Source organism: Mixophyes fleayi, chromosome 1 (genome assembly GCF_038048845.1).
Source record: "Mixophyes fleayi isolate aMixFle1 chromosome 1, aMixFle1.hap1, whole genome shotgun sequence".
Lineage (NCBI taxonomy): Eukaryota > Metazoa > Chordata > Amphibia > Anura > Limnodynastidae > Mixophyes > Mixophyes fleayi.
The window spans coordinates 314658418-314681907 of NC_134402.1; the positions used below are offsets into that span (position 1 = coordinate 314658418).

Consider the following 23490-nt stretch of genomic DNA (forward strand, 5'->3'; position numbering starts at 1 on the left):
ATTAATCCCCTTTACATCAGCAGCTGTTCGATGCATTCCGCGAAGAGATCGCACATTGCATACTCTAGTTATTGATGTTAGGGAATAAACCTTTAATATGATATTAACTGTCAAATGCTAATGGACTGATTGTAATTGGAGTTTGGCGAGAAGAACAGAGCAGTTTGGCGGGAAGAACAGAGCTCATCCCCTGGAGAGACCCCCACCTTTGGATTCCTTAGATTGAATCAGCCTATGCTGTGTAACCCCCTGGACCCTCCTGATGCCTGGACCAATAGAAGCAAGCTATACCACCTGCATTGTTTCACTGTATCTCTGTTTGCATATAAGCAGTAGCTCTCATGTGGTGTTCAGTCACCTTGACCACAGACTTCAGACCAGAATGACTGTTCACTGGATCCAGAGCGCCTGTGATAAGTAACGGCTGTACTTATTATTATTTCGCTTGAATATATTCTGCTACTTTTTGAGAATAAATCTTTGTGCGTTGGAAACACAAATCGAGATTCGACAATCGTTATTGGATAGCGACAAAACGCTCATAACAATTTGGGGGCTCGTGAGTTTGGAGGTTTCGTTGCCGGACGATATGCAAGACCAACGGATTTCGGTTCCTCAACAAAGGGTGGAGACGCGTCATATACGGGTAAGAACGCAATGTGTTCAAAACCTGAATGTTACTCTGTGTTGTGAAACCGAATGTCCGTTTTGCATAATCTGAAGGTGCGCTAACTAGAATCTAGGGACAAAAGAGAAAACTGTTTATTTTTCTGTCATATTGCGTTTTGATATATTGTATTGCATAGCGTATGTGTAATTCCTGCTTAGCATATGTGAACTTCCGGTAAGACTTGCCACGTGGTTAAACAATCGTTTTGATAGTTATTATATGTGCATAGTATAATTACTTGTGAAAGCCTCTGAGACATTATTACTATTGTTGGGAACTTTTGATTTTCTGCGCAGAAAAGGTGTATAGTGTGTGATTTTGTAACGCAGATTGTGCTCAGTTGCTGTCTGACGAGACAGGTTGCCCAACTGAAGGACGATATACGGGGCAGGTATACCGAATGCGAAGACAAAGGGGGTTTTCGCAAAAGCGCCACCAATAGATTGCAAAGTTTACTGCTAGTTAGTATCAGTGGGCGGTGCGATCTAAAAGCACGACAACCGTCAGTGCGAATTGGAGGAGCAGCTAGGAGGAATTATACTGGAAAGGCAGGTTGATTGTATCGACTTTGCGCTCCCAGCGATAATAAACTCAGCAGATTTTTGTGGTTGAGCCAGGGTATCGAGGAGCTGATAGCCCTTGGGCCCACAGTGATATTTCTGTGTTAGTGGTCCTCGCCTGGTGCGAGAAAAAGCGAGTGGACGCGGCAAGTGGAAATACGTCCACCGGGCATTAGAGATCTCTACCGGTGATTGTAGCAACAGGGTTTAAATTGTTTGCTGGAAGGAACAGAGCATTGCGGTGTATCTGTGTTCCGCATAGAAGGTACTGTTCAACATGGGTGCTAAGCATACGCTAGAGATGGCCAGTGTACTACCTAAGGAAGGGCCTATTGGTTCAGCACGGTTTCTTATGTGCAAGAAATATGGTGCATACGCAACTGTGTATTGTGACACGTGGGTCGAGATGACCAAAGAGTGTGTTAGGCCTTTCCCAACAATAGGGAGTTTTAATGCAGAGGTACTAAATAACGTAAAAGATAAAGTGTGGTTGATTAAGTCGACAAAAGTGAAAAATAGACATAATGACTGTTTAAAATTGTGGCAAATGGAAGGCAACACGTGGCAGAGCAGCGAGTGCACAGCGGAAGTAGGCATGGCGAAAAGCGCGCACACAACGGAAGTAGCCGTTGAGAAGCGTGGAGAACTCAACGCAAGCGCGCCCCGCCACCCTATGTGGCGGGGGGAGTAAGTACAGCGTTATTAAAAATGAAAAAAAGGAAATTCTTAATTTATATCCTGTTTTAAGTCAGTTTAAAGCAAGTGTTTCTGAAGAAGAGGATGAACCCACTGTAATTTCAGCCATTGCCCATGCTGTTAATATGTTAGAGGTTCAGCGTAAGTCTGGAAAGGGGACAATGGCTGAGATAGGTGAGAGTAGTGTGACCACTAGAAGAGACAATATTCAAAGTACTGAAGTAGCTAACCCTGAAGATAGTGAACCAGTGGGTACGTATCCAGTCCGCACAATATCAGTTCCCAATGGGAAGGCGGATAAGGATGGTGTAGTTCCTTTAAGAAATGTTACCATGCATTGTCCCTGGACTAGATCAGAATTACGTTCCATTATGACTGAATTCCCAGATCCTAGAAAAGAGTTGGCTAAGTGTCAGAAGTTTGTTAAAGACTTAGGAAATGCACACGAACCAACCGATAAGGATTGGCGTGTAGTGTTGAGGGCGTGTCTTCCTCCCAATACTAACGTACAACAATTTATTAAAGATTGTTCGTTGGAGGAAGACGACACCTTGACAGATGAGATTAATCAAGAGAATATAGAACAGATTGTCAAACATTTAGCCATCTATTTTCCAGTAGTAGCGAATTGGAGTAAGATTTTCACCATAAAACAAAAACATAGTGAAACAGCATTAGATTACTTCGCTAGAGCTCTAACAGCGATAGCGCGGTTCACTGGGATATCAAACATAGGTGAGGACCCACATCACAGAGAGGTAGCTGTAGGAGTATTAATGGATGGCCTTAGAGAAAATTTAAAGACGAGAGTACAAACCACATTACCTAATTGGAGAGGCATCACAGTAGATTCTCTTAGGGAGTCTGCTGTGGAGCATGACAAAAACCTTTTTAGAAAAAAGGAAGAGAAAAGTAATAGGTTAATGACGGTAAGTATACAGGCTCTAGAGGGGATGCATACACGACCACCAGCATACAACCCACATAACAAGAAACATAAAATGATCAGGTGTTTCAACTGTAATGAGGAAGGACATTACATGAGAGATTGTAAGAAGGAAAGAGTCAATGCACAGAGGGGTGGGTCACGTAGATATCCTCCAAGGAGGAATTCACATAGACTAGAAGACTCACATCTACCCGCGCATATTATAGCAGCAAATGCTGTGCAGGAAAGCGATAGTCAGCGCTAGGGGTCAGGTCATACCTGTAGTCTACAGCCAGTGAGGTTAACAGAGAGTCTGAGAGAAGAACCAACAATGATAGTTGACATAGCTGGTAGGAAACAAACTTTTCTTGTAGATACAGGGGCGGCCAGATCTGTGATAACCTCTCCTTTTAATCTACAGGTGACCAGTAAGACTATTCCAGCTATGGGGGTAACGGGAAGAGTGTTACATTATCCTCTAACTAAACCTGCTGAAGTTACTATCGGGCCCCTGCATACTAAGCATTCATTTCTCTTAGCTGCAGTGGCTCCTACTAACTTTCTAGGTAGAGACTTGTTATGTAAAATGGAATGTGTCATATACTAAACTCCAGATGGTGTGTTCTTAGATATACCAGAGAAGGTCGCGCATGAGGTACAGGATATATTGGACACCCCTCAAAGGTTAATGTTACACTCTACTGTTATAGAACAAAGTCCATCTCAAGTAAAGGGGGTGTTGCTGGAAATACCAGGTTCACTATGGACCAGAGATGGACATGACACTGGATTGATGGCAAACGTAGCCCCTGTCATGGTAAATCTAAAAAGTAGGAGGATAGCTCCAAAAATCCCACAGTATTCATTAAAACCGGAGGTGGAACTAGGGGTATATCCTGTTATTGAGAGGCTGTTGCAACAAGGGATTTTAATTCTTACATCCAGAACAGCAAATAGTCTCATTTTCCCTGTGAAGAAGAATGGGGGGAGGGGCTATAGATTAGTCCAGGACTTAAGGGGAATTAATAAAGTTGTTGAGAGCCAATTCCCCGTAGTGCCGAATCCAGCTGTCATCCTTATGCAGATTCCACCGTCTGCTAGTCATTTCACTGTCATTGATTTATGTTCTGCTTTCTTCTCAGTCCCTCTTCACCCTGACTGCCAATACCTTTTTGCATTCTCCTACCGGGGGGTGCAATATACATGGACCAGACTTCCCCAGGGGTTCATTGACAGCCCCAGTATTTTCTCCCAAGCCTTACATGACTGTTTGCAATCCTTTCAACCCTGCAACGGGTCTGTTCTAATTCAATATGTGGACGATTTGTTGCTGTGCTCTGAGTCTTTTATGTCATGTTTACATGATACTAAATTATTGTTGCTCCATCTCTCCCAAACAGGACACAAGGTGGCAAAGGACAAGTTACAGCCATGTCAGTCTAAGGTCAAATAATTAGGGCACTGTCTCACCCAGGGGCTAAGACATCTGACGACTGACAGAATTGAGGCCATACAACACATGACCCTGCCGCAGAGCCAGAAGCAAATTCGTACCTTCTTGGGGATGTGTGGATACTGTAGATCCCTGATCCCAGGTTTTTCTATTCTGGCATTACCATTGCAGGAGCTAGTCTCTTCCTCGAAACCAGAACGTGTCGTACACACAGAAGAGTCAGAGCAAGCATTCTTTAATCTCAAAGATAGTCTGACTAGAGCACCTGTATTGGGAATACCTGATTATGAAAAGCCTTTTGACCTATACTGTACGGAAGCTGATGGTTGTGCAGTAGGTGTCCTCACACAGAAACATGGTGACACTAGCAGACCGGTAGCATACTACAGTGCACAATTGGACACTGTGGCAGGATCACTCCCAACATGTCTCAGAAGTGTATCAGCGACAGCTCTACTGGTAAGAGCGAGGATGTAGTATTAGGACATGATTCAACTGTCTATACACCCCATGCTGTATCAGCTCTGTTAAACTCAGCTCAAACCAGACATGTTTCCTCAGCTAGATTCCCAAAATGGGAACTAGCTCTGATGGCACCCTCAAACATTACCATCAAACGATGTAGCACCTTAAATCCAGCTACATACCTTCCGTATGTGTCTCGAGAGACACAAAGGGTGGGAGGTGAGGAGACCCTGGGTGATGATGAGTTAGGCAATAGTACTGATACGCATGATTGTATGGAATACCTGAACCAGACCTTTACTGCCAGGCCCGACATACGTGACACCCCCTTAGAAAATGTTGATTTTACGTTTTATACAGACGGGAGTTGTCATAGACAGACAGAGACGGGAGAACTATGTACTGGTTATGCTGTTGTAGACGATCAGGGTGTGGTAGAAGCTGAACCCCTTGGCCCACCTCACTCAGCCCAAGTGGCGAAACTAGTAGCATTAAGGAGAGCATGTGAGTTGGCAAAAGATAAATCAGCTAATATATATATACTGACTCTAGGTACGCCTTCGGGGTAGTGCATGATTTTGGGGCCCTTTGGCGTCTTAGAAACTTTACGACAGCTGCAGGTACCCCAGTGGCACACTCACAACACATAAAAGGACTTTTGACAGTGATACAGTTACCCAAGATGGTAGCCATCATAAAGTGCAAAGCCCATACCTCTGAAGAAGACCCAGTGTCATTGGGCAATAATAGGGCGGACGAAGCTGCTAAATGGGCACCAGGGCAACCTATTACTGTATCGACCGAGACTATGATGGTTTTTCAGACATTAAACATGCAGAAATTAATTGAAATGCAAGATTTGTGTTCCCTGCAGGAAAAGGCGGTCTGGAAGGCGAAGGGATGTGGTCAAGAGTCCTCAGGACTCTGGAGGGATAGACAAGGTAAGCCTGTAGCTCCCCGAACGTACTATCCAAGCCTGGCTGAAGTAGCACACGGTCTGACTCACCTGGGTAAAGAAGGTATGTGCAAACTGGTGAGAGCATACTGGTGTGCTCCTGGATTTTCCTCTCAGGCTGGTAAGAAAGCAATGTCATATCTTACTTGTTTGAGGAAAAATGTCGGGAAAACTATTCCAACTGAGCCATCCCACATCCCTCCTACAGACGGACCTTTTCAGGTAATACAAATTGACTATATCCAATTACCACCTTGCAGGAATCTAAAGTATGTGTTAGTATGTATTGATGCGTTTTCCGGTTGGGTAGAAGCATATCCGGCAGCCACTAATACTGCTGTGTTCACTGCAAAGAAAATTGTACAAGATTTTGTGTGTAGGTTCGGTATCCCTAGAATCATTGAAAGTGATATGGGTACCCACTTTACTGGTGATATCTTCCAAAATATGTGTAAGCTCATGGGAATCGGTAGCAGACTTCACACCCCTTACCGACCACAAGCCAGTGGTAAGGTGGAAAGAGTAAATGGTACTATTAAGAACAAGCTTGGTAAGGTAATGGCTGAAACTGGGTTGGCGTGGCCTGAAGGTTTGCCACTAGTTACCATGTACGGCGCTGCGGAAACCTTGTGGCGCCTTACAAATAAACGATAATAATAGTCCTCCACAGCATCCGAACCACTCCTAGACCTCCTCTTAATCTGTCCCCTTTTGAGATACTGTTCGGCCGACAACCTCATTTGATCGTGAGTCCGCAAGACGACTTAAAGTGTAATAATGAAGTGACTATGCAATATCTTATAAAAATGAGCAGACAGCTGAAACAACAACAACAAAAACACAAAATGCTGTCACCTGGTATGCCAGAAACAAACTGTCATGATGTTGAACCTGGGGACTATGCTATGATCCGCAATTTCTTACGTTCAGGTTGTTTAACAGACCGCTGGGAAGGCCCGTACCAAGTGCTGCTGACCAGTACTACATCACTGAAGGTTGCAGAGAGAGACACTTGGGTCCATTCCACCCACTGCAGGAGAGTCAGTAACCCGGAGAAAGTGCGAGATAAAACTGAGACCGACGACACAGATCTGTCACTCATAAATCTGTTCCGGGAGACCTAAAGCCTGCACTCAAGACACCTGAACCAGAGACGTTGCATCAGAACTATCTTTCCAGCGATGGAGTGGCGGTTTTTGTTTTTCTTTTGTTCCAGGATTTTCCTTGTTTTTACCTTTTCTAGGACATTCTATTTTTGTGAAGGAGGATGGAGGACAGAGGAAGGTTCTGGCAGTGATACGGATGAGATGGAGATCGAGGAAAAATTACTAGAGTACTCAGAGCAGCCCATTATCAAGCTTGGTCCAGGGGTTATGAAAAGGTCTGCTAGCTCAGGAACTCGGAGACAGTGTGAGGGGCTATTGTCTGATGAGTATTGTATCTGTAAGTTCTGTGATTCCCTAGTTGAAGAAACGTGCATCCAGCGATGCCAGTCCACCAGTACCCTGGACATGGGCGGGCATCCTCTGGAGGATTATCACTCCTTAGTGGGTAAGGTTCTAAATCAAACTGAGTGCTGGGTGTGCTCACATGTGCCTCAGGGACAGCATAACATAGGACTAGTACCATTCCCACTAAACATCTCTGAGGTACTAGAATTGAAGGGAGGGCGGCCCATAGAAGGGAGGTACAATAACACTAGGTCCCCTAGTCTGAAGCTTCGACAATACTCCTTAGACAGATCCTTACTGTGCCTAAACATCTCTCATGCAAAGCGTCTGGAGAATTGGGAAGCTGACCTATCCGATCAGACAATGGCTCGCCACACTCATTTTGGAAGGAGACTTGTAAGGTCACCAACAGGCAGGACTGTTGATGGACACCACAAATGAAGACGTGTAACTAAACATAAGATAGTATCCATTGGAAAGGTCTCTATAGGTAATTGTAAGAATGTCATCCATGCTGACACGTGTCTCGATCAAATGGAGGCACTAGGCATGTGTAGTTTTGTCAAAACCTTATGTGATATAATTAATGGGCATACTGTTCCTTATGTTCTCCCTGATGATGTGTACTTTGTTTGTGGGAGAAAAGCTTATTCCTGGGTGACTCCGAGTTCCAAGGGTTTGTGTTTCTTAGCTAAACTGGTTCCTGAAATCATGACTATTACTCATGATGAAATGGTTGGTATTCACAAGACTACATCACCACCATACATACACACACACAGTATGAACACCGTGGCAAGAGAAATAGGATTCCTGGTGAGGAACCCATAGCTACAAAATTGATTAGTGAAACCACGGGTTTCCAAGTTATGGTTGCTCTAGATCTCACCAGGACCACTCGGGGAACATTAAAGTTTAAATATATTCAATACCTAGCTAAATTGATAGATTATATCACCGAGATGTATGATGACACTTTCAGGTATACTGGAAGGGAGCTACAAGCGTACAAAAAGGAGTTGGTGCAACATAGACTGGTACTAAATTATCTCACCTCTATTACTGGTGGGTACAGTGTGACACAGGCCACCCAGTTCGGTGTCAAATGTTGCACGTACATCACCAATAATACGGATGACCCTATGGAGGTTATAGACCGGAAGATGGATGAAATTCTGCAACTGAAATGGGAATTTCGAAAGAACCATAATTCTTTGTATATGAGGTCGGGGAAAAGTTGGCAGGTTGGTTCTCATGGTTGAACCCGGTGAAATGGTTCTCTGGTTTGGGGGAGTGGGTACAGGAAATGGTTGCTAGTGTAGGTAAGCTCCTTCTCCTTATACTGGGTGTCATCTTAGCAATTGGTTTATGTGTCAAATGTGTTCCTACTGTGTTGAAGTGTGGAAAACAGTCTTCTGGGAGAAACTACTTTTGGGAGTTTTTTGTTAGTGAGATGTGTCAGGGGCTTCACTACAGTGCTAAAGTCTGGATCAGAACATCTGTTGTCGTTAGGAATGCCAGAACATGTAACTGGGTCATGGGCTGAGGCCAGTCTCGGATTGTCTCTAGCTTATCTGGTTCTGACCTAACCCTTCCTCCCCCCACACGATCGCCCAGGTACTGTACCTCTGACATCCCCATCTGGTATTTCTCTGACCTAACAGTCAAACATGCCCACTCAATCTTCCCTAACACCAGCTCTATTTGCTCCAGATTATCTTCCCAAATCTTACTGAAAATGGAAATGTCTTGATAACCCCGAACTCTGTCCAACTCATCTACAAAAGCGTTAATACAGAGAAAGGGGTAGGTATTACACATGGGCACAGGCAGGGGACCTACTATATCCACAGCCACTCGCTGAAAAGGTTCTCCAATTATTGGCAAGGACCTGAGGGGAGCACAAACACTGGGGCGCCCGAGACGCTGACACACATCACTTGACTTACAGTAGGCCCGGACGCCATCCGACATTCCAGGCCAGAAAAAGTTCTGTGTCAGGCGCTTCAGTGTTCGGTCTCTGTCCTGGTGTGCTGCCATAGGGATTTCATGGGCAACTGACATTAGTTGCTCGCGAAAGCCCCATGTTACCACCAGTTAAACTTGGACTTGGACTGGTCTATCCCCATCTACCTTCCTAGTTACACAGTACAACAACCCTTTACGCCAGGTCACACTCCCTACCTCCATCGCTGGAAGGCTTCCGCCAGCCTGGCGCCTCATGCCTTCCAGGGAGGGATCAGCAAGCTGCGCTGCCCTGAACTCTTCCCTGCGGCTCTCACTATAGTCTAAGTCAGGATACGCTGCAGGGGTATCTATGTTGGGATGACTAGGGTCAGTCAAAGTGGGGTCAGTCAAAGGGAGGTCACTGTGGTCAGTTGTACTCACCACTAAAGCTGGCATACTGTTAGGGACAGGAGCATCATCGGGCAACCCCACAAGATCAGGTTAGCAAGAGACAATATCCTGTTGCTAAGAGACATAGTCTTTCCAGAAGCAAAGGACTGGCTGTTTCCTGAAGAAATAGCAGATTTGGGGGTAAATGTATCAATGTGCGATTTTGCCAGCATGTTAAAATCGCGGCAAAAAAACCTGAAATGTATCAAGCTGCGATTTTTACCCTGAACTTCAAAATCGCTGATCATCTCTGGCGATTTGCTGCGATGTAAACACTCCCGAGTTTAGCTAGCTCTCCTGTGTTGTAACAGCGAGTTGTAAATACATCACTGTTACACTGCCTGTCATACAGCTGCCGGAGCTCCGGCAGCTGTCAAAATGGTAAAGAATAGAACAAAGTGAAAAAAAAAAAAAAGCTTGGGGTCCCCCCTCTAGTCCAGCTTAACCCTAGTGCTGTCTGACTACTGCTGGTCCCATGAAAATTGGGGGAAAATTTTGCGTGGGGTCCCCCCAATTTTCACTTTACCAGCACTAGGCAAACCAGCCAGGGTTGGCGGCACTATAGCAGTGGGACACACGGCAGGGGTCCCCCTGCCATAATGACTAACCAACCCTAGACTGTTCAGCCCTGGGCTGGATTCCCTAGGGAGTGGGGTCCGCCAAAAAAACAAGCGGGCCACCCCCCCTAGAGACCCTCAGCCCAGTGCTGATAGCACTAGGGCTCTTCCTACTACCCCTGGGCTGTGGGTAGTAGGGTGATACGTCGATAAATAGTGAAAAAAATAAACTGACGCCATTTTGTTTTGTGGAACTACAAGTCCCAGCCAGCCAGGTTGCCCAAAATAGTGTGGCCATGCTGCTGCTTGTATAACTACAAGCACCAGCATACCCACGGCAGCCAGGGCATGTTGGCACTTGGAGAACCACAAGTGCCAGCATGCCCTGACATCCCTGGCTTGCTGGGACCTGTAGTTCCACAAAAAAAATGTTAAATAAACAACAACACCCTAGTAAACACCACATATATTTATTAAAAATAATAAACCCACAATAAACACACTAACCACTCTCATGTACACCACATGTATTTAATAAAAATAAAAACACCCCAAATACTCACCAAAGATGTCTTCTTTCTGGTCCAAAAGGTCCGTGCTTGCCCCAGTCCCTTATTAATTATACCATCCAATTGTCCTGCTTGCCCCAGTCCCAGATTTATACCTTACAAAAGTTTATGCTTGTCCAATCTCTTCTGTACTTCGCCCAGGAGGGGCCCCTTGTTGCTAGAAGTCTTCTTTGCTTCGGCCAGGAGGGTCCCATATTTGTAATTCCCACGACACTTGAATCTTGCTTGCAGAAAAATAAAAAAACTCAGGAGCCGACGCTAACACCTCCTACCTAGTAGGAGGTCCGGTACGCAATGAAATTACGTTCATTGCGCAAGCTCTAACTACTGTATTATGTGATTTTCCCACGCTAGTGGGGAAATCACCTAATACTGTAAATAGAGCTTAAGCAGGTAGTGCCGCCAACCCTGGCTGGTTTGCCTAGTGCTGGTAAAGTGAAAATCGGGGGGACCCCACACAAAATTTTCCCTGATTTTCACGGGACCAGCACTAGTCAGGCAGCACTAGGGTTAAGCTGGAATAGAGGGGGGACCCCACGTTTTTTGTTTTTTTTAACTTTTATCTATTCTTTCACATTTTAACACTGCCAGGGCAGTGTAACAGTGATGTATTGCTAACTCGCAGCTTCATTTGAGAGCTGTATAGCTGCAGTGGCAAAGAGTCGGGAGTTTGATCTCTGGCGATTTTGCAAATAGTGATTTTGACAGAAGCAGAACTCTGGCGATTTTGCATGATACACTTTGATACATTTACCTTGTGGTCTTTTCTTCTGGGCTGGCTGAAGCTGTGGTTGCTGGTGATGGCTGTTTTCTAGCACATGTGGTCTTTTCCTTTGGGCTGGGTTGTGCAGGTGTAGATCCTGAAGACTGTAGTTTAGCAGCTTGGCTCCGGGTAATAGAGTTGAGAAATGCGGTCACAATTCCACCTCCAACATCGTTGCCCAAAATCACATTAGTTGGGAGGCCATCCATAACGCAACATCTTGCAACACCTGGCCATCTCCCCAATCCAGATACACCCTTGCTACAGGCACTTCTTTCTACAGTCCATTGGCCACAGTAACTTTGGCAGTGCAATCCTGCAATACTGCAGCAGGATCAATAAGATGGGGACTCACAACAGTAATTGAGGCCCCTGAGTCTCTCAGTTCTTCACCCTGTGGGGGTCCCACTTGGAATGGCTGCAGGTTTCTCCACATGTTTTTGGGGGGTCTTTTGGACACACAGACGACTCTCTCTGCTGAGTCACCTTCAGACACGCCACACTCCATTGGGCTGGCAGGTGTGGAAACAGTCTCTAATGGCTCACCTTCGCCAGTTATGCAAGTCAGCGAGTCTGGGGTGCTGGGGCTGTGGGACAGTCCATCCTTAAATGACCGGTTTTCCCGCAGCTGTAACACTTCCTCTCCATCCTGGGCTCTGATGGTCTCTGATAATTTCCAGGGACAGGGCTGGGCGGTGGCAGGCGAGTGGTACCCGAAAGGTTAGTTGCCAACTAATCTTATTGCCAACTGCCACAACTAGTTGGCAAATTCCTCATGCGTGATATGGGTGCTTTTAGCTAAGTCCCGAAACTTCTGCCAGGAGGTCTAGGGGGTAATAACATAGCGCTTAAGGAGGGCCCGTTTCACCACGTCATAGTCCGCACAGTCCTCTGGGGCCACTCCACAATAAGCTTCCACTGCACGACCTTGTAGCGTGGGAACAAGATACTTTACCCACTCCTGTTTGGGAAAGTCAACAAGACTACAAGACATTTCAAACACCTGCAAATGTCCATCAATATCTCCAACAGTGTCATCAAATTTGGTAAAGTGAAGAGATCCCAATCTGGACGCAGCAGATGACTGTTCACGGGCCGCTGCAGGAGGCGGTGCCAACCGATTGCCCCACAACTGGATGATAAGCAACCGCTCCGCCTCAGTTGTTTTGACTCCCAGGGACCCCGGCTGCTGCATTAGTACAGAAAAGTTAGCCTCATCACGCTGTTGAACTTGCATCACTGGTTCACTCTGTGGGGGGTGACTGTTGCTGGGAACAGGTGCTGTGTTCTGGGGTGTTACTGCAGGTACCTCTAGGTGTGAAGTTAACGTCTCCTCCAGGTCACTGTCAGCTTCCTCATCTGCTGACCCGTACTGCGCATCCCAGGCTCTCAGCGCCTTTTTCATTTCGCTCCTTGTCACTGTGTAAGGAGTTTCTAGCTTCTTTGTTTGGCACAGTATCCCAAGGTCCACCTTGGACATTTTACTGTACTTCGACATCCTGTGTGTTCTCCTGGCTGCAGTTATTCCTCTAATGAATAACTCGGCTCTCCTAACTGGTGCACGAAAAGCCGCCCGGGGTTATCCCACAGCTTGCCATAAGAAATCTGTGACAGGATGGACCGCCTATGCCACCCTGTCTGTTGTTGCTGGGAACCGGCTGGGCTTACTGTACCACCGTCCCCTTTTGTTATTCCGAATACGCCCCTCCTGTCACAGTAGGAGGAGCCTGTTGCCACCACTGGGCTCCTTTATGGCGCCCAGAACCAAGTTCCTTCTGGGTAACTGACACTGCTGGAGTACCCCCTTGCTGGTGTACCTGGGCTGGTACTCCGGACCTCTTACTATGGATCAGGGTTGCTGTGGATGGATCCCCCCTGGCCTATCACACTGACCAGAGCTGCAGGGTAGCAGGCAGAGCGGTGATACCGGAAAAGCTGGGTCCAACCTCAGAAACAGCCAGTGAACAGATTAGATTTAAGGTCTAATCTGCAGGTTTCAGGATTATAGCAATATTAAAGAAGTTGTCAAGCAGGGTCTTGAAGCAGAGTGATGTTTATTTGCTCTCACACTGGTTGAAGGTACCAGGGGCCTGATTTTATTAAGGTTCTTAAATGAAGAGGATTCTCATTTCAGTCTCCTGGACAAAACCATGTTACAATGGAAGGGGTGCAAATAAGTGTTCTGTTTTACACATAAGTTAAATACTGCCTGTTTTTTCATGTAACACACAAATATCAACTTTAAATTTCAGTGTACAAATAAGCTATCAAATATTTGTGTGTTACATGAAAAAACAGGCAGTATTTAACTTGTGTGCAAAACAGAACACTTATTTGCACCCCTTCCATTGTAACATGGTTTTGTCCAGGAGACTGAAATGAGTATCCTCTTCATTTGAGATCCTTAATGAATCAGGCCCCAGGTGATCAGGTCAGATGGAACATCAGAATGATACATTTCAGTGTACAAGCAGCAATGTGTGGACCCCTCAGGTTGCCTTTAAATTAACATAGATGTAATTCGCGATGACGTGACACTGAAGAGAGCTGTGTCTTCAGCATCACTTCCTATCAGCATGCTGGTGCCATCGGACATCTGGACCTTCGCTTTGCAGGTAAGTATGTTTTTATTGTAGTCGATTTTGTAGCCAATCAGATTTTTTGGGTAGGTATTAACGTTGTCGGAATTCTCGGCAGCGTTAAAACGATTATCACCGGTGCTAAGAATCAGAGTAACATGGATGCAGATCCAGCAGCTCACAAACTGAGGTTGCAGTAAGTCAGGATACTGTTTGTGCAGCACCCAGAGCAGCCTTCGTAATAACTACTAGAGATGGGTGAAATTGTGGCAAAATATCAAGAAAATGTGCAACATGCTGAACATTTTTCACAAAATGTCACTTGTCATGTGGAAGCTAATTTTTAGGTATATAAATCTGCAAATATGTGTTTGTGAATTAACTCCTAGAAATAGCGTGACATGGCTCAGAGGAGCTGTTTAAATCAATGTGTTTGTTTATGTTAACCTACCCAGAGAGTGCTGGTAGATAAGAGCCTAGATCTATTGTAGCCCCTTGTATAATTTATGGCAGATCGCAAACGTGAAACTTTGAAAATATCTCTTTCAGGACAGTGAAATCTAACACCTCTCTAGGAAGCCTTAGACATGCCGACTGTAGAGACAGGGTTATATGTGAATGACAAATTCAAGCTAAATAGGGTCACAGGAAAATATCATATCAGTTTCTCCAAAATCATACTTACCAGAGGCATGTGTGGTATGCAGATAAAGGGGAACTTATGACATGTTGTGTGGAGGTAAAATCATGTTTGTACGACCATACTGGTAATAAGTGCGTACAGGGTATTTAAAATCTGGCTTAGGAGCTGTGTCCACAGGGGTCCTAAAACCCCAGTTTGCATTGACACAGACCTTAGTTCTGACATCACAGGAAGGGGAGCTGTGGGCCCTGCAGCTTGGTTTTAAAACTGCACTGTGACTCTAAGAAATTGTTCACTGTTGGGAGTCAAACTGATATTAAAGAGTGTCCCATTTTCCTGCTTCTCCCAGCACCAGAAACTTGATTATATGTGAGTTATCAATTCTGTACTTTATCCTTTTTATTTAATAAAAAACAATTGCATTATATTTGTATGTCATTTTATTAACTGTTTTATCTTAAGCATTGTGTATGTAGTTTCCATATTAAATTACACTTAATAAGTGCAAGTCTCTGTGTTCTTACGAATTCACGCGAGTTTGATCAAAACACTATATAATTGAAAAGAGGAGAACATTGTGGTTTATGTTACCTCTGATTAAAATAAATTGTGCTAGATTAATTCTAAGGGAGAACCGAAGGCTTCCTAACGTAGAGTGTAAGCTCTTCATAGCAAAACCTTGGTGGTGGCATAGTTGGTACGGCAAAGCTAGTGTGTGGCATAGATAGGGGAGGATTTAATCATTTTATACAGACCAGGTGGTTGTTTTTGGTTAACCCTTTGTCACACACACGTCACGCAGGCTCAGGTAAGTGTTGTTTGTGACATCGCTCATCACTGATAACTACTCTCCCCACTATTCTTTGCCCCAGAGTGCATCTGATTGTAACTGTATTTTAATGGTGTTTGAAGTATATAGGCCAGTGTAGGACTTGCATAAAATGAGGTACCCTTGATGCTGGGATGCAGGCTTAAATGTTTTGATAAAAATATGAACCAATACTACATTGTTTCATTTTGCTAGATACACACAGACATACAGTGCTATGGTTAAGTGCTGACATCAATTTTCTTTCTGTTTTGTATACATATAGGGAATATATATTGCTACATAGCTGGTAACTTGATTAACATGGGATTAACCGAATGCAGGCGTATTTCTCCTCTGGCTTTTTCACCCTGTATGTCCTTTTTTGTCATGGGTACAGTGATGTTCTAACTTCACCTGACTTGTTTAAACCTCATTGTGTTTGTATATGCAATTATAAACTTCAAAGATAATGGAGAATTTGATATCTGATAAAACGAGAATATCATTTCACATTCATGTGGGGCTTCAAATTGATTTTGTTGTTTTTTATGGCTATTGGTCACTATAACGTTGTTTTAATAAAGGTGTCATAATGGAGACTGTAGGTCCAACTAGACAGTAACACATATAGCATTGCATGAGCATGAAGGCCCATTGCCCACAAAAGCAGCATCGGCAGAGATTGGGACATCATGTGTGGAGCGATTGGGCAGTGCAGCTAAGTTAAGTCAGCACCCAGGAAAGTAGGTGCAAGGTTCCAGGTCCCAGACAGAGGGTGGGTGCACGGTGGCTGCCGCAGAGCCACAATTTTATGACTCCATCTAGGGAGTCTGGACCGCTCTATAGCCGCAAGAACCTATCAGAGCAAAACGGGGTGTACGGCGGATGCTGCAGGGCAGTAAATTGTGACTCCATTAGTCCATTAGGAAATGTATAACCCTCATTAGTGAAAGCCACTTGCCATGGGACCACGTTAAGGACCTCAAAAAGGGGGTACCCAGGGCCAGAATGTCAGGAGGCACCTGAAGGGTGTTCCACATGGTCTGGGGGTGGCACCAACATGTTGTAGTGGCTGTTATGAGAGTTTGCTTAATAAAGAAGAGGGGGAAGGAGAGACCCATCAGTAAAAGGCACACAGCAAGGTACCAGCAGGGGTTCCCCACCTTAAGGGTTACCCCAGAATTAACAGATGGGTTGGCACATATAGGGTAAAAGGCAGGGTGTAAGAAAAGCCCCATTGGAAAAACCTCATGAGGATGGGTTGCTGCACGGTGTAGCGCGACTAATTGGGAGTGTGGCTGGAATGGAGGTTGGAGACTGCATGGCAGAGGAGTACCTGGATGAGTGGTTGGTTGCACTTCATGCAATGAGAGAGACTCCTTGCATATTGTGATGGAGGTCCTGGAGGACTGTGAAGTGGCCATCTGCCATATGGTGAGCTGAATTATCAAGTGAAAAGCCTGTGTGATGCAACCGGTGGTCTGTGCCTGTGGAACTACTGCTCCCAGCACCAATGGCTGATATGTAACAGCTGTCACTAAGCACTGTTGTGGAGGAGAAGGTGTTTTATATGTGTACAATTTTTAAAACCATTAAGTTTTTGTCCCGGAGGTAGAGAAGATATAGTTTATTTCATGGTTCCTGCACCACACACTACACTAGTGTCTACCCACATGTGAGACTGTGTTAAACACCAGTGTATTTTGGAAGGGGGTCCTCTGGTATTGTTTGCCCGTATCCACCAGCTAGACAGGGCAATAAGAACCACTCGAGGTTGCAGCTTAGGCCACGAGCGGCATCCTTCACACTTAGAGACACCTAATCATCAGCAAAGTGCGCCTGGAAATTATTTAAAATGATCACTTTTTTTATAGTGTGATCATAAATAGTAAAGTTGGGAAATTAACTGGTTGGGGGGCCCCTAGATTTTGAAGGTGGCCCCAGAAGAAAGTGTAAGAAAAGCTAATTAGAATATTAAATAAATCATTCTGAAATTGTCATAATTGGAATAGAGAACATCTACAATATATGGTGAACATTTGCAACACTGCTTCTGGTATCAATTCTTATTTTAATGCTTTGTCAATATGACATACCTGCATAAGCAAAACATTTTAAAGGCTAAAAATGATTCACTTTAATGTTGCTAATTCAAAAGCTGTCGTCAATTTTCGCAATAAGCTATAAAACAGAAGTGTTATGTGTTGTGACAACAGGAAACCTGCCTGCAATACTTTGAATGTTCTTTCTGTAACATCCTGCATAGGCACTCTTCTAAATGTTATATAGATGCCTAGCATGAAATATATCCAATGGACTGATTAATATTGGTGTTCTGGATAATAAGGATATTTCCTTCTGGCAGAGAACTACAACATTATATCTAAGGCAGTAAGTAAGTAATTTTACATGTGTGACTGTTGAATGCTAATACCTAGAACATATGAATAAAACACCTGTCCTTTTGGTTTTGATAGATGAGGTACACAATTACTATAGTAAATATTTTGCATAAAAATGCACTACATAAGCTACTACATATGCATAGAAGCCATGCAACTAAAATTGTGTCTAAATCAACTGTTTTGTTCGTATACTGGGATTCTGTAGTATGTAATCTGTGCTTCAATTCACTTCTTAAAATCACTACACTAAGAAAGCTCCATTAACAGATTATGTTTGTTTGTTTTAATCTTTTACCAATACCCTTAAACAGAGATGATTTCAAGGAGTTACATAATGAAGATAACCTCTCCCCTTTGGAAAAATACTGATATTCAGATTTAAAATGTCAAGCAATGTGAAATAACCAAGAAAATGTATTTTACAAAATTGTCCATAACTGAAATCCTCATCCTCCTATTCTAAACAGCAGTCCAATGTCAAAGTTGAAGAGCATATGTTGCAGTCTTTGCTTAATAACATTAAAGCCAGCAACATGTAAGGCAACGCTCATATTATTCAAGGTCAAGGCATACTAGATTTGGAGCTAAGTATATAAAATATTCCATTATTACACGTTGTTGGACTGCTGGATAGAAAAAATAATTTAATACAGTTATCATAAATATTTGCAGACCCTTTTTTCCAAATATATAAACTGTAACTTGTTCTGTTAGGCAAGAGTGTAAAGTAGTTGTCCGGTTTTGGAGCATTCTGAGGGGGAGGGGAGGGGGGGTCCTCCTTCCTCTGGGACAGTAATTGCACATCATTGCAGGTTATACAAATATTTTGCACATGCCTATGCTTATTTACTGAAACTTCTACAGTAATGATTTTGTTATTTGCATTTTTTGTCTCTTTCCTGTTCACAGTACACGGTGCATGACCTGATGACAATGACCACTCTCAATGCTTCTTTTACAAATTCCACTGGGACTTCTTCTGGATCGTCCCAAAGTCTCGGCATCGCTATCCTCTCAATCGCCTTCATTATTGGATTCCCAGGCAATGCATTTGTTATCTGGACAGTGTTGACCCGAATGAAGAAACGCACAGTCACCTGCCTCCTCATTTTACATTTGGCCATTGCAGACATCATGTTAATCCTCACAGCACCATTATTCCTCAATCTCCTGTCCACTGGCAGCTGGATATTTGGAAATATTATTTGTAAGATGTGTCATTACATTAGTTGTTTGAGTATGTACACCAGCATCTTCCTCATTGCTTTCATGAGCTTGGATCGCTTTCTAGCCGTGGCCGTACCTTTCACTTCTCAGAAGCTGAGAACAAAACCAGTTGTCAGGGGCATAGTTTCTGCAATATGGGTGTTAGCATCACTGTTGGCCATTCCCATGGTGTTTTACCGTGTTGTAATACCCATAAACAATCGAGAACTCTGTATACCTTATCACGGTGCTCTAAATGTACGCTCTAAGCACATCATTTTTCAGTATACGTTTGAGACAATGCTGGGATTTGTTATCCCATTCACAATCATTGTTTCCTGCTACATCTACATTGGAATAAGGTTACGTAGTGCAAAGTTTCAGACCAAAAATAAGACAAGCCGGCTGGTCATTATGATCATAGTAACTTTTGCCCTCTTCTGGCTTCCATACCAAGTGGTGAACATGATACAAGTGTCAGGAGAACTGTACTCATCAGACAAGCTAAGAAAAGCAGCTAGCTTTGGCCGACCTAATGCTACAGCCCTTGCATTTCTCAGCAGCAGCGTTAATCCAATTCTGTATGTATTTGCTGGTGGCAATTTCATAAGGACTGCTGGGGTGGGATTCATGGCCAAACTCTTTGAAGGAACTGCTTCTGAGACTTCCAGTTTCCGTAAAATATCCCAAGTTTTCCGACAAAAAAGTCAAACCGATTCTGTCGAATTGGAAAAAATTGGAGAACAGAGTAAGATTTTTTCCACTAATCAAACAGAATGAAGCAAAGTTATGTTATTTTTACATGATTGCCCCACTAATTTTTATAAGTCACTCAAACCAAATCTAACAAGTGTCTGCTTAACTATAAAGGCCCAGTCTCTATTTGCTTCTATAAATAGAAGTAGCCAAATGATATATAAGTAAGAAACTATAACCACTGCTTTGTGGATAAGAATTCCAGGTACACCTATAATTTTGTAACATTGCACTGTGAGACGATACCATGTAGTTTCTTGCGTATATTTCCTTTTGCTAGCTCTATTTATAGAAGTACATTGAGTCTCCACCTGTTTATAGTTAAGCAAACACCCAGTATAGTTGGTTTGTGTGACTTCTGAAACTCAGTGGGGCAATCGTTATCAATGTTTAAATTATGTTTTTTTAATCATCTCCAGCAAAATGGACTGTTTTGAAAAATATATGTCAACAGAAAAAATGATCATTTTATGTAAACTGTTAACCAGTGGTTAAACAGACTGAGAAGTAGACTACTTCTCAGTCTGTTTAACCAGTGGAATATATGACCCCTTAGAAGATACATTGAGCCATCAAGATCATTTTTGATGCAATACATTGGAAAGTGTTACATATCTGGTGACTCTGTGCCAAGGTCCAGGGATTTTACTACATGGTCCATAACAAATCTTTTCCCTACCAAATAAATCCTGACCGTCTTAAGTTCCCACTTTTTGTCACATTGCCATAGAATTTACCTGAGAATTTGCCTATGTTGTCAGCATAAGTATCAGGTTTCAACACAGTGGGGGGCTTCTGTTTGTACAGCTTCCTCCCACAACCCCACACATTATTAGGTCTTATCTGTCATAAAATTATCTTTGTATTGCTGTAAATGCCTGATGCATTCCCAAGTCGTACCTAGCAATGATAATAATAATCTAGCTATAAGTACTATACAATATAGTAATGTTCTGTAATGGCTGATGTTTTCCCTAGTCGCACCTAGCAATAATAATTATATTCTAGCAATATGTACTATTGAACAATAATGTACTGTAATGAATAATGTAATGTTCTGTCACGCAAGTGTTTATATTTTCTGCTATGTAAATATATGCTGTATGTATGCATACTTTTATATATTTTGTGATTGTTATTTTTAGATCTTCTATTATATATAGGCCTATATTCTTGTTTACCTGGACTTATTTTTGCATCATTTGTCTTCTGAAAAGTTAAATGTAAAAAAAATTAAAAATAAATATTCATATTAACTCAACATTTGGCCCCAGAAGACATATTTTTTGTTGCGACTTTGCAGTAATGGAGCAGGAAATAAATATGTACAAAATATAACTCATTGATCGCTATCATTAGCAGCTGTAATATATTCACTGTATTTTTGCTATTCACATGATGGACAATTATTATTATTAACTTTTTATATATAAATCAACATATTAGGCAGCGCTTAACAGTTATTTATATAATCACTACATATTACGCAATGATTTACAGAGAATATATACTATACACTACACACTATATTTTAACCTTAGTACCCTGGTACCCACCTCTCAGGGTTAACAGAAAGGGTACCAGTGCTATGTATCATTGGGCCAGGCGCAAGGACCTGATTGGTTTTTCAGGCCTCCAATTTAGAGGATTGGGCCCAATCTGAATAGCACTGACATGTTAGTGAAGGGAAGGGAGGGTTCAACAAATGTACAATATTGACAGGAACGATCGCTCAAACAGCATGCGATTTGAAATATCTCGCCTGTCAGGCGCAGATCTAAAAATCCTGCCATGCTAAGTTTCATGGGCGGTTTTGCAAAATGCATGTTCATAAATTGCATGGTTTGTATACTCTGCATGATAAATATTGGGATGGTGGTTTCAAACAGTGTACTTTGTCAGCATTGGGGTTTTCTTTGCGGTTCGGCCTTTGATACATTGCGGTTTATAGACCGCAAAAAAACATGCCGTTTTGCAAAACCGAACTTTTATACATTTCCTCATGTATGTATAAACCTTGAGGCTTGAAGCCTCTCCATTAGTAAGAAAATAATCAAAATTTAGCAGATGAGTGCAATCTAGTGACAAGACGCATGACATGTTTATGAAATGGCTCTAAACCTGTTCTCAAGCCTACAAATACAGCATGCTGCTGATTCTTAATGGATAAATATCATCTAAATTCTGCGGGGCACAAGCAGACTATTTAGGAAAAAACTTTAATATATGTAAGGGTGTCCCCGGGAGCCCTGGAGCCGGTGCCCGTGAAGAGGGTGAAGATCCCTGCCGCTGCCGTGTCCCTGGAGGGACAGAAGATGTCCCTGGTTCCTGTGCCCTACAGGCGGGTGAAGAAAGAAGGGAAAAGACTCTACTCACCGATCCAGCATTTCAGCGGTGAGTATGGCTTCTTTCTTCCAGGTCTGGGCAGCGGAGGAGTGATGAGGGCTTATCTTTCTCCGCTTGCCAATCAGCGGCCGGATACGTGAACCAATCGCGGCTCGCGCCCGGCCGTTTGAAAGATTGGCGCCGTGGCGAGCCAATCAGCACTCACGGCGGCACCTGGTGATGACACAGCACTGGCGAGTATATACATCACCGGCCGGCGCCATTTCACCAGAAGTCCATCGGCGGAGGAGAAGACCCGATGTCCAGCAGCAACAGAAGCGGCGGGGAGCTCTTGCAAGGGCTGCACGCTATCCTGCCGTCCGAAGACTTCAATCAAGACGCCGGAGCAGAGATCGTCGGCGGGGAGCCCTTGTAAGGGCTAAGAGCGCCCCTGCCAAGCAGCCTTCAACAGCGCCGAACAGGAGAAGAGGCGCCACCGGCTGGAGGGTCTGAAAGAACCCGGAAAAGAAGAAGGAAGACGGCGTGGCAAGTTGAGTATCCTGCGCAGAGCAGGTAAGTACCCTCAACGTTAGGTCGGACACTAGGCCCATGGCCACAGTCGAGTACAAGGCCCGTGGGACAAGTAGTAGGGGCAAAAGTCCCAGAGCATTGGGCACTAGGCCCCTATTAGGTACTGGGCAAGCAGCCCAAAGTCTAAATGGGTACAAGGCCCTGTTAGTTAGCTAGGCAAGGTGGCTTAGAGCCCCAGGTGTATAAGGGCACAAGGCCCTTAGTTAGGTAGTGGCCTAGAGGCCATAGGAGAGGCTCTAGGGCCTGGTCAGGGGGCTATAAGCCCATAGTCTGTAAAGGGCACAAGACCCTAGTTGTTAGGCAGTGGGCGAGTGCCCAGAGGTAGGGAGGCCACAAGGCCTGAGTAGGCAGGGGCTAGTGCCCCTAGGTAGCAGGGCACAAGGCCCTAGGTAGTGGGCTCAGGGCCCAAGGTAGAGAGGGGGCTAAGGTACATAGACAGAGCACAAGGCTCTGTATGTAGCTGGGCAGAGAGGCCCATGGTGTGTAGGGCATAAGGCCCTGGTGGTGTTATGAGTGTAGGGCGCGGTACCGTGAGGTGAGCACACTGAGAGTAGGAGGTACAGTAGAGCAGAGGCTCCTGTTGGTGCTGTAGCAACCGGCTGGTTGGCTAGCAGCTGTATACTCTGGTGAGTAGCGTACTGTATTACTGTATTTATTCTGTCTGTGCGGCGAGTATTTCTTTACATACTGTATTTTTGGTGTGCTACATA

General features: G+C 44.0%; 2 protein-coding genes across 5 annotated transcripts in view; both read left to right on the forward strand.

Annotated features, from left to right (window-relative positions):
- The window catches only part of LOC142158404 (leukotriene B4 receptor 1-like), a 315057-nt gene that overhangs the window by 74432 nt on the left and 217135 nt on the right, over positions 1–23490 (forward strand). The window lies entirely within an intron of this gene.
- On the forward strand, positions 17745–21073 carry LOC142108449 (leukotriene B4 receptor 1-like). Of its 2 annotated transcripts, none has more exons than XM_075192096.1 (2): positions 17745–17892; positions 18812–21073. In XM_075192096.1, the coding sequence occupies exon 2, from the start codon at positions 18830–18832 to the stop codon at positions 19886–19888; it is 1059 nt and encodes a 352-aa protein (XP_075048197.1). In that variant the 5' UTR covers positions 17745–17892; positions 18812–18829; the 3' UTR covers positions 19889–21073. The 2 variants fall into 2 exon arrangements, with proteins under 2 accessions (XP_075048197.1, XP_075048204.1); XM_075192103.1 differs by having other exon boundaries at positions 17745–17888.